Source organism: Gigantopelta aegis, chromosome 10, assembly GCF_016097555.1.
Source record: "Gigantopelta aegis isolate Gae_Host chromosome 10, Gae_host_genome, whole genome shotgun sequence".
NCBI classification, from domain to species: Eukaryota; Metazoa; Mollusca; class Gastropoda; order Neomphalida; family Peltospiridae; genus Gigantopelta; species Gigantopelta aegis.
The window spans coordinates 36189101-36202301 of NC_054708.1; the positions used below are offsets into that span (position 1 = coordinate 36189101).

Genomic DNA, 13201 nt, shown 5'->3' on the forward strand with positions numbered 1-13201 from the left:
CTAGGGTATATACACCAGCTATTGTAGAGTACACACACCAACTATTCCAGTGTACGTACACCAGCTATTCCAGAATACATACACCAGCTATTCCAGGGTACATACACCAGCTATTCCAGGGTACGTACACCAGCTATTCCAGAATACATACACCAGCTATCCCAGCGTATATACACCAGCTATTCCAGTGTACATACACCAGCTATTCCAGCGTACGTACACCAGCTATTCCAGGGTACATACACCAGCTATTCCAGGGTACACACATCAGCTATTCCAGGGTACACACATCAGCTATTCCAGGGTACGTACACCAGCGATTCCAGAGCACACACACCAGCTATTCCAGGGTACACACCAGCTATTCCAAGGTACACACACTAACTATTCCAGGGTATATACACGAGCTATTGTAGAGAACACACACCAGCTATTCCAGCATATGTACACCAGCTATTCCAGAATACATACACCAGCTATTCCAGCGTACATACACCAGCTATTCCAGGGTATGCACACCAGCTATTCCAGAATACATACATCAGCTATTCCAGGCTATATACACCAGCTATTCCAGAATACATACACCAGCTATTCCAGTGTATGTACACCACCTATTCCAGGGTACGTACACCAGCTATTCCAGAATACATACACCAGCTATTCCAGGGTACGTACGCCAGCTATTCCAGCATACATACACCAGCTATTCCAGTGTACGTACACCAGCTATTCCAGAATACATACACCAGCTATTCCAGGGTACATACGCCAGCTATTCCAGCATACATACACCAGCTATTCCAGTGTACGTACACCAGCTATTCCAGAATACATACACCAGCTATTCCAGGGTACGTACGCCAGCTATTCCAGCATACATACACCAGCTATCCCAGGGTACATACACCAGCTATTCCAGAATACATACACCAGCTATTCCAGCGTACATACACCAGCTATTCCAGGCTACATACACCAGCTATTCCAGAATACATACACCAGCTATTCCAGCGTACGTACACCAGCTATTCCAGTGTACGTACACCAGCTATTCCAGAATACATACACCAGCTATTCCAGGGTACGTACACCAGCTATTCCAGCATACATACACCAGCTATTCCAGGGTACGTACACCAGCTATTCCAGAATATATACACCAGCTATTCCAGCATACATACACCAGCTATTCCAGGGTGTGCACACCAGCTATTCCAGAATACATACACCAGCTATTCCAGGGTACATACACCAGCTATTCCAGAATACATACACCAGCTATTCCAGCGTACGTACACCAGCTATTCCAGTGTACGTACACCAGCTATTCCAGGGTACGTACACCAGCTATTCCAGCATACATACACCAGCTATTCCAGGGTACGTACACCAGCTATTCCAGAATATATACACCAGCTATTCCAGCATACATACACCAGCTATTCCAGGGTGTGCACACCAGCTATTCCAGAATACATACACCAGCTATTCCAGGGTACATACACCAGCTATTCCAGAATACATACACCAGCTATTCCAGAATACATACACCAGCTATTCCAGGGTACGTACACCAGCTATTCCAGCATACATACACCAGCTATTCCAGGGTACGCACACCAGCTATTCCAGAATACATACACCAGCTATTCCAGGGTACAAACACCAGCTATTCCAGCATACATACACCAGCTATTCCAGTGTACATACACCAGCTATTCCAGGCTACATACACCAGCTATTCCAGAATACATACACCAGCTATTCCAGCGTACACACACCAGCTATTCCAGGGTACGCACACCAGCTATTCCAGAATACATACACCAGCTATTCCAGGGTACGTACACCAGCTATTCCAGCATATATACACCAGCTATTCCAGTGTACGTACACCAGCTATTCCAGCATACATACACCAGCTATTCCAGGGTACACACACCAACTATTTCAGGGTACACACACCAACTATTCCAGGGTACACACACTAACTATTCCAGGGTATATACACCAGCTATTGTAGAGTACACACACCAGCTATTCCAGGGTACAAACACCAGCTATTCCAGGGCACACACACCATCTATCCCAGGGCACACACACCAGCTATTCCAGGGTACATACACCAGCTATTCCAGGGCACACACCCCAGCTATTCCAGGGCACATACACCAGCTATTCCAGGGTGCACACACCAGCTATTCCAGGCTACATACACCAGCTATTCCAGAGCAGAATCAGCTATTCCAGGGTGCACTCACCAGCTATTCCAGGGTACATACACCAGCTATTCCAGAGCACACACACCAGCTATTCCAGGGTACACACACCAACTATTCCAGGGTACACACACTAACTATTCCAGGGTATATACACCAGCTATTGTAGAGTACACACACCAACTATTCCAGTGTATGTACACCAGCTATTCCAGCGTACATACACCAGCTATTCCAGGGTACATACACCAGCTATTCCAGGGTACGTACACCAGCTATTCCAGAATACATACACCAGCTATTCCAGGGTACACACACCAGCTATTCCAGGGTACATACACCAGCTATTATAGGGTACACATATCAGCTATTCCAGGGTACACACATCAGCTATTCCAGGGTACGTACACCAGCTATTCCAGCATACATACACCAGCTATTCCAGTGTACATACACCAGCTATGCCAGTGTACATACACCAGCTATTCCAGGGTACATACACCAGCTATTCCAGCGTACACACACCAGCTATTCCAGCGTACGCACACCAGCTATTCCAGAATACATACACCAGCTATTCCAGGGTACATACACCAGCTATTCCAGCGTATATACACCAGCTATTCCAGTGTACGTACACCAGCTATTCCAGCATACATACACCAGCTATTCCAGGGTACACACACTAATTTATTCAGGGTACACACACCAACTATTCCAGGGTACACACACTAACTATTCCAGGGTATATACACCAGCTATTGTAGAGTACACACACCAGCTATTCCAGCATATGTACACCAGCTATTCCAGAATACATACACCAGCTATTCCAGCGTACATACACCAGCTATTCCAGGGTATGCACACCAGCTATTCCAGAATACATACATCAGCTATTCCAGGCTATATACACCAGCTATTCCAGAATACATACACCAGCTATTCCAGTGTATGTACACCACCTATTCCAGGGTACGTACACCAGCTATTCCAGAATACATACACCAGCTATTCCAGGGTACGTACGCCAGCTATTCCAGGATACATACACCAGCTATTCCAGGGTACGTACACCAGCTATTCCAGAATACATACACCAGCTATTCCAGGGTACGTACGCCAGCTATTCCAGCATACATACACCAGCTATTCCAGTGTACGTACACCAGCTATTCCAGAATACATACACCATCTATTCCAGGGTACATACGCCAGCTATTCCAGCATACATACACCAGCTATTCCAGTGTACGTACACCAGCTATTCCAGAATACATACACCAGCTATTCCAGGGTACGTACACCAGCTATTCCAGCATACATACACCAGCTATTCCAGGGTACGTACACCAGCTATTCCAGAATATATACACCAGCTATTCCAGCATACATACACCAGCTATTCCAGGGTGTGCACACCAGCTATTCCAGAATACATACACCAGCTATTCCAGGGTACATACACCAGCTATTCCAGAATACATACACCAGCTATTCCAGCGTACATACACCAGCTATTCCAGGCTACATATACCAGCTATTCCAGAATACATACACCAGCTATTCCAGCGTACGTACACCAGCTATTCCAGTGTACGTACACCAGCTATTCCAGGGTACGTACACCAGCTATTCCAGCATACATACACCAGCTATTCCAGGGTACGTACACCAGCTATTCCAGAATACATACACCAGCTATTCCAGCATACATACACCAGCTATTCCAGGGTGTGCACACCAGCTATTCCAGAATACATACACCAGCTATTCCAGGGTACATACACCAGCTATTCCAGAATACATACACCAGCTATTCCAGAATACATACACCAGCTATTCTAGGGTACGTACACCAGCTATTCCAGCATACATACACCAGCTATTCCAGGGTACGCACACCAGCTATTCCAGAATACATACACCAGCTATTCCAGGGTACAAACACCAGCTATTCCAGCATACATACACCAGCTATTCCAGTGTACATACACCAGCTATGCCAGTGTACATACACCATCTATTCCAGAATACAAACACCAGCTATTCCAGCGTACACACACCAGCTATTCCAGGGTACGCACACCAGCTATTCCAGAATACATACACCAGCTATTCCAGGGTACGTACACCAGCTATTCCAGCATATATACACCAGCTATTCCAGTGTACGTACACCAGCTATTCCAGCATACATACACCAGCTATTCCAGGGTACACACACCAACTATTTCAGGGTACACACACCAACTATTCCAGGGTACACACACTAACTATTCCAGGGTATATACACCAGCTATTGTAGAGTACACACACCAGCTATTCCAGGGTACAAACACCAGCTATTCCAGGGCACACACACCATCTATCCCAGGGCACACACACCAGCTATTCCAGGGTACATACACCAGCTATTCCAGGGCACACACCCCAGCTATTCCAGGGCACATACACCAGCTATTCCAGGGTGCACACACCAGCTATTCCAGGCTACATAAACCAGCTATTCCAGAGCAGAATCAGCTATTCCAGGGTGCACTCACCAGCTATTCCAGGGTACATACACCAGCTATTCCAGAGCACACACACCAGCTATTCCAGGGTACACACACCAACTATTTCAGGGTACACACACCAACTATTCCAGGGTACACACACTAACTATTCCAGGGTATATACACCAGCTATTGTAGAGTACACACACCAACTATTCCAGTGTATGTACACCAGCTATTCCAGCGTACATACACCAGCTATTCCAGGGTACATACACCAGCTATTCCAGGGTACGTACACCAGCTATTCCAGAATACATACACCAGCTATTCCAGGGTACACACACCAGCTATTCCAGGGTACATACACCAGCTATTCCAGGGTACACATATCAGCTATTCCAGGGTACACACATCAGCTATTCCAGGGTACGTACACCAGCTATTCCAGCATACATACACCAGCTATTCCAGTGTACATACACCAGCTATGCCAGTGTACATACACCAGCTATTCCAGCATACATACACCAGCTATTCCAGGGTACACACACTAATTTATTCAGGGTACACACACCAACTATTCCAGGGTACACACACTAACTATTCCAGGGTATATACACCAGCTATTCCAGGGTACATACACCAGCTATTCCAGGGTACATACACCAGTTATTCCAGGGTACGTACACCAGCTATTCGAGAATACATACACCAGCTATCCCAGCGTACATACACCAGCTATTCCAGTGTACATACACCAGCTATTCCAGTGTACGTACACCAGCTATTCCAGCGTACATAAACCAGCTATTCCAGGTACATACACCAGCTATTCCAGGGTACATACACCAGCTATTCCAGGGTACACACATCAGCTATTCCAGGGTACGTAAACCAGCTATTCCAGAGCACACACACCAGCTATTCCAGGGTACACACAACTATTCCAAGGTACACACACCAACTATTCCAGGATACACAAACCAGCTATTCCAGGGTACACACACTAACTATTCCAGGGTATATACACCAGCTATTGTAGAGTACACACACCAGCTATTCCAGCATACGTACACCAGCTATTCCAGAATACATACACCAGCTATTCCAGGGTACATACACCAGCTATTCCAGAATACATACACCAGCTATTCCAGCGTACATACACCAGCTATTCCAGGGTGTGCACACCAGCTATTCCAGAATACATACACCAGCTATTCCAGAATACATACACCAGTTATTCCAGGGTACGTACACCAGCTATTCCAGGGTACATACACCAACCATTCCAGAATACATACACCAGCTATTCCATGGTACGTACACCAGCTATTCCAACGTACATACACCAGCTATTCCAGGGTACATACACCAGCTATTCCAGCATACATACGTCAGCTATTCCAGTGTACATACACCAGCTATTCCAGGGTACACACACTAACTATTCCAGGGTATATACACCAGCTATTGTAGAGTACACACAGCAGCTATTCCAGCATATGTACACCAGCTATTCCAGAATACATACACCAGCTATTCCAGGGTACATACACCAGCTATTCCAGAATACATACACCAGCTATTCCAGCGTACATACACCAGCTATTCCAGGGTACGTACACCAGCTATTCCAGAATACATACACCAGCTATTCCAGGGTACGTACACCAGCTATTCCAGTATACATACACCAGCTATTCCAGGGTACGTACACCAACTATTCCAGAATACATACACCAGCTATTCCAGCGTACATACACCAGCTATTCCAGGGTGTGCACACCAGCTATTCCAGAATACATACACCAGCTATTCCAGTGTACATACACCAGCTATGCCAGTGTACAAACACCAGCTATTCCAGCGTACCCACACCAGATATTCCAGGGTACACACCAGCTATTCCAGGGTACGTACACCAGCTATTCCAGTGTATATACACCAGCTATTCCAGTGTGCGTACACCAGCTATTCCAGCATACATACACCAGCTATTCCAGGGTACACACATCAGCAATTCCAGGGTACGTACACCAGCTATTTCAGAGCACACACACCAGCTATTCCAGGGTACACACAACTATTCCGTGGTACACACACCAACTATTCCAGGGTACATACACCAGCTATTCCAGGGTACACACACTAACTATTCCATGGTATATACACCAGCTATTGTAGAGTACACACACCAGCTATTCCAGCATACGTACACCAGCTATTCCTGAATACATACACCAGCTATTCCAGAATACATACACCAGCTATTCCAGAATACATACACCAGCTATTCCAGCGTACATACACCAGCTATTCCAGGGTGTGCACACCAGCTATTCCAGAATACATACACCAGCTATTCCAGGCTACATACACCAGCTATTCCAGAATACATACACCAGCTATTCCAGCGTACGTACACCAGCTATTCCAGGGTACGTACACCAGCTATTCCAGAATACATACACCATCTATTCCAGGGTACACACGCCAGCTATTCCAGCATACATACACCAGCTATTCCAGGGTACGTACACCAGCTGTTCCAGAATACATACACCAGCTATTCCAGCATACATACACCAGCTATTCCAGCGTACACACACCAGCTATTCCAGGGTACGCACACCAGCTATTCCAGAATACATACACCAGCTATTCCAGGGTACGTACACCAGCTATTCCAGCGTATATACACCAGCTATTCCAGTGTACTTACACCAGCTATTCCAGTGTACGTACACCAGCTATTCCAGAATACATACACCAGCTATTCCAGGGTACGTACACCAGCTATTCCAGCGTATATACACCAGCTATTCCAGTGTACTTACACCAGCTATTTCAGTGTACGTACACCAGCTATTCCAGCATACGTACACCAGCTATTCCAGGGTACACACACCAGCTATTCCAGGGTACACACACCAGCTATTCCAGCGTACGTATACCAGCTATTCCAGCATACGTACATGCATTATACATATTAAATAAAGTAGTTCAAACATTCCTGTAAGTGTTAAATGATTTCCACTAATCAAACTTATTTAATTTCATCAGTCTAAGGTCGACGACAGTCACTCTTTGCACCCTTGTTTTGGCTTCATACACAATTAATATAAAATATTTGACTGTAATTTCATTTGAAATCCATATTTCGTAAAAGGTACAACTTTTTAATCACAAGATTTTCTTCAAACAAAAATATTTCAAAAGCAATTTTTCCTTGGCATTTTTCCAGCGTTCTTGAAACGGAAATGCCATGTACCCAGTTTGGTTATTGTGGGGAGACTGACATCATTCCAGTTCAAAATTAGCTATATTATTACAATGCTTCGCCACATTAAAATAAAAACTGGTCTACTAATCTTGCTGTTTACAGGTAGGTATGTCTTTATTTTTCATAAGTCCGGACAAAATATTAAGTTGAAGTTTTAAAAGATGAAAGAAATAAAAAGTACAATGTACCTTTTGTCAAAAATATCATGTAAAAAAATTACCGTTGGATATGTTATATTTATTGTGTAAGAAGCCAAAATAATGATGTGAAAGGTGACTGTCATCGACCGTAGGTGTGCAGGTATGTATTAGTAAGTTAAAGTTGAAAAGAAATTGAACCATCTGTATTAACATGGTGTAAGTGAGTAAAACAACGCACCTGTAGGTGTTGTTTGAGTTCATGGTACTCCTTACACGAGTCGTAGTAGTTGTGCAGGTCGACGGAGCACATGTAGCACTCTATGTCTCGCAGCTCGCTCACCTCCTTGGTGATTTGTGTGAGCGCGTCCCGGTGTTTCTGGACGTCTTTCTGCGTGTGGAACTCGGAGAAACTCCTCTTCATCATGTCCTGCACTCGCAGTTGCTCCACTCGCAGCAGATTGAGGATCATCGTGTACGTCAGTCGGAACTGCGACTCCAGCTTCGTGGGTTTACCCTCAAATTACAAACATTCACCAAGTCAAATACTGCTGGTGCTGTTTTCTACACAACAATATGGCTTTTAGAAATGGCATAACAAGGCTCGACCTTAGTGGCAGTCCGGAGTGTTTTGGCTACCATATTTTAAAAAACAAATTGGGGATGGAGGGGGCAGGGGGCACATACAGTTACTATGTAATTAAGAAGATGTTTAAACACATAAAACAACATGTTTTAATAAAAATAAATGTTTCTGCTTTTTTCTCTCTTTTAACAACAAAAAAATGTATTATTTTAAAATTATGGGAATACCAATTTTTACTGAGAGCTACCAGATTTCATAACCTGGTAGCCCGGCGGGCTACCACTGAAAAATGTTACAGTCAACTCTTTTACTACTAAATTAATTTTCATTCTGACCTTGCGTTAATTTTCGAATGCCTTTTGTTGTAAGTAATGACTTCACTAAATACTGAGGGAAACTGAGAGTTTCCTTTGTTCAGTATTATATAACGTGACCTCTAATCTTATAGGCATCCACCCCATAAAGTACTGTGTTAAACAGAAAAGCTGCCCACAGTGGCTTGTAGCAGTGAGTGTCATCGTCCATCTGGACACTGGAATGGAGGAAGCCTGATGAATTCATCTAGGCTAATCTTCGATTTGTCACATATCAGACAAATTCTCAACCACCGAGTTACCCACCCCATGAAATGCTATCAAGTCATCAATTCAACACTTAACTCTTGTTAGTAAGTCACAAATGATTTAATACAAGTTCTATATATCTAGATGGACAGTATGTGTGATATGATGGTATTTACTAATGATAAATAATATTAAATCTATCTAATCACACAATGGAAAATATCCCTTTTACACTTCTGCAAAGTACTTGCATAAAACAACTTAGCTTGTCATGTTATCTTTTAACCATTTAACAATTAATTTTGATAAAGCCAGTGTGATAACTTTGATTTATCGTCTAACTTACCCCTGATATCCATGTCATAAACCCATGTGATAATTCAGTGTATTTACCAGCATCATTTTGTGCAAGTTTGACATCTCAGGCACGTCCCCCTTACAGAGAATGATGACCGTGCCAGTTGTGTCGAGGCCACGACGCCCCGCCCGCCCGGCCATCTGGATGTACTCGCCCGGCAGGAGGTCCCGGAAGTTGGTGCCATCATGCTTACGGATGGAATCAAACACGACGGTCCTCGCCGGCATGTTCACACCCATTGCAAATGTTTCAGTGGCAAAGAGAACCTGAAATGTTAAGATAGCATTAATGAACTGTATTCTTGAAATCTATTATGTTAAGTTGCATTACTGAACTGTATTCTTGAAATCTGAAATATTAAGATAGCATTACTGGACTGTATTCTTGAAATGTATAATATTAAGATAGCATTACTGAACTGTATTCTTGAAATCTTAAATGTTAAGATAGCATTACTGAACTGTATTCTTGAAATCTGAAATATTAAGATAGTATTACTGAACTGTATTCTTGAAATCTGAAATGTTAAAATAGTATTACTGAACTGTATTAGTGAAATCTGAAATGTTAAGATTACTGAACAGTAGCCTTGAAATCTGAAATGTTAAGATAGTATTACTGAACTGTATTATTGAAATCTGAAATGTAAGATTACTGAACTGTATTCTTGAAATTTGAAAAATGTTAAGATAGTATTAAGTAACTGTATTCTTGAAATCTATAATGTTAAGATAATATTACTGAACTGTATTCTTGAAATCTAAAATGTTAAGATCGTATTACTGAACTGTATTCTTGAAATTTGAAAAATGTTAAGATCGTATTACTGAACTGTATTCTTGAAATCAAGTGAAGCAATGTGCATAACAATTATGATTGCACTGTTCAAAATAGTTTATAACAATGAATTTAATATTGTAATATTTAGATGTCAGGAACTGACATACCATATAAACTTTTCAGTTTAAATGGTACCAATACCCATAATAAAGAACATGTCTATAAACTGAATTTTGATCTCAAACTTGCATAAGATCTTGTGAAATGGATTCAGAATATAACCTACATGTACCTATAAGAATATCGACAAGACACTCATTCACATTAAGACCGAATCATCACAAGGCAAGTGCAGAATAACTGCCAGAAAGACATCCATTAATATCAACTAGATATGAATTAATCTGAGATGTGTGTACGATTACTGACTTTGTAATCAGCATGTTTGTGTGAATCTACCTTGACATGCAGTCAGTTTGGGATCGATCCCCATTGGTGGGCTCTTTGGACTATTTCTTATTCCACCCAGTGCACCATGACTGGTATATCAAAGGCCGTGGTATCTGCTATCCTGTCTGTGGGATGGTGCATATAAAAGATCCCTTGCTACTAATGGAACAAATATAGCGGGTTTCCTCTCTAAGACTATAGGCCAAAATTAACAAATGTTTGACATCCAATAGCCGATGATTAATAAATCAATGTTTTCTAGTGGTGTCATTAAACAAAACAAACTCTACCTTGACAAGTCCTCTCTGAAACATCATCTCGACCACCTCTTTGAGAATGGGCAGGATCCCGCTGTGGTGAACACCCAAACCACGCTTCAAGTGATCTTCCATTTGCACAATCTACAAATAGTCAGTACCAGATACACTAGCAGAAATTAGTTCAAGCACCAGTAACATCCAACAGCAAGCCTATTTCAGATCAGCATATAAATCAGAAACACACAACTATCTTAGTCCACACATCACTCGACATTCTAAAATAATTCACACTGTTATAGACAAGCAAAAATATTTATACAGTTATAACAAATACATAAATGTACTAAAGATCACTAAAATATTCAAGACACTCTTTTTTACTAAATAAAAATTTGAAACTACTTTATTACTGCTGTTTTATAAATGGAACACTCAATTAATTTTAATTTTAATATTAACACTGAATTTTGATGAGTATTTCAAACTCCCCATCTATATCTTTCATCTCGCGATATTCAGAAATAATGTGTTCACCAATTGCAACAAGAGCAATACATTTTAAATTGTGTTCACCAACAAGAGCAATACATTTTAAATACCTGTGGAAGATGCTTGTCATTGCCACGAAGTCTGTGGATGCATTTGTGAAAAAATATATGGACTTCGCTTTTCTCACTGGCTGTTAGGAGATCAACACTAAGTAAATTTGCTGCGTTTTCCTCTATTTTCTTCTTGGAAAACGTGAACGCTACAACTGGAAGCTTATCTTTCTTCTTGAGCATGTCAATCAAGGAAAGCCACACATTTTTATCCTGGTAGAAAAATATACTTTTATGAAGTAAGTTACAATTTACTCATAATGAGAGTAAAAATAATATTTTGAAATGGTAATGTTTTAAAATCAATATCTATTAATGTAGTTAAAAGTTTTTTCAGGCGACAAAATTTTAAAATCTTAGGTTCAGTTATGTACATTACATTTGTGTAACTACGGTAACCCATACTAACACATGAAGTTTTGTACTATCATTCTGTTGGTATTCCAAATTCCGTGAACTTCAAACTTCCCCCTCTACCCTGGACTCGATTCTCAGGTATAACCAGATGTTGGGCCCAGGGTAGACGTACCTGAACCTTCGCTGGATATAGGTACATAAATAAAGAGTTTATACACACATATCATTCTTTACTACAATGATATTCAAGATGTATTTTAAACAAAATGATTTTACCATGAGTTTGTAACTTCTAATTTTTTAATATAATGGTTTACCATGTAACCCATTGGCAGCTCGTTTCAATTTAAAATATTTTTTATATTTTCTCAGGGAGAAATATTATACATTGTACCATATTAATGAACAGTCACTATTACAAACCAATAACCCAATCTGTACTAAATATAATCTCATCAGAAAGACAGAATGATATCACATGGTTTCATTGTAAAATCTGTCATAAACTGTTTGAAAATGATCTGTGGATGTGAATAAAATACAAAATTATAGTGACACTCAAAATAGTACATGCAGTAATTTACATTGTTTCTATATACATGTACATGTATGGATATTGAAAACAAAAGGTTTTAAAAGAAGTAAATAACTGAGATAAGAAATACAATAACAAACTTGGTATCATTAATGAAATAAAAAAAAATTCTCACTCAGAACAAAGATTATATAATTACTCATAACTTGTTTATTATCCAATATCCAGATATTATTCAACACAAAGATTGTGAGCATATAATTATACTCAATATATCATTACAACCATAGGGATTTGATGCTTCACAAACAAATGCATGTTTAAACAGGGACTTTAGTTCACACCAACATTCTCAAGTCATACTGCTGAAGAGCATATCAGGACTTCATATTTTAAGGGCAATACTCTTTCTATTTTGTGCTTATTGATCATCAATCTCCATCAAACAGTGTGTTTGGTACACATTAATTACTACATGATAATGGGTAAAAGAAACCTTTCTGTGAATTATTTTGCCAGTGATAAACAAACCAATCAGTCGTCATTATTAAAGTTAGTTCACGAATA

At 41.0% G+C, this 13201-nt stretch overlaps 1 protein-coding gene across 1 annotated transcript in view; it reads right to left on the reverse strand.

Annotated features, from left to right (window-relative positions):
- LOC121384113 (helicase SKI2W-like) overlaps positions 1-13201 on the reverse strand; it is a 44001-nt gene that overhangs the window by 8265 nt on the left and 22535 nt on the right. The window contains 4 exon segments of the mRNA XM_041514348.1: positions 8388-8663; positions 9689-9919; positions 11174-11284; positions 11743-11955. Coding sequence (XP_041370282.1) covers positions 8388-8663; positions 9689-9919; positions 11174-11284; positions 11743-11955 — 831 coding nt within the window.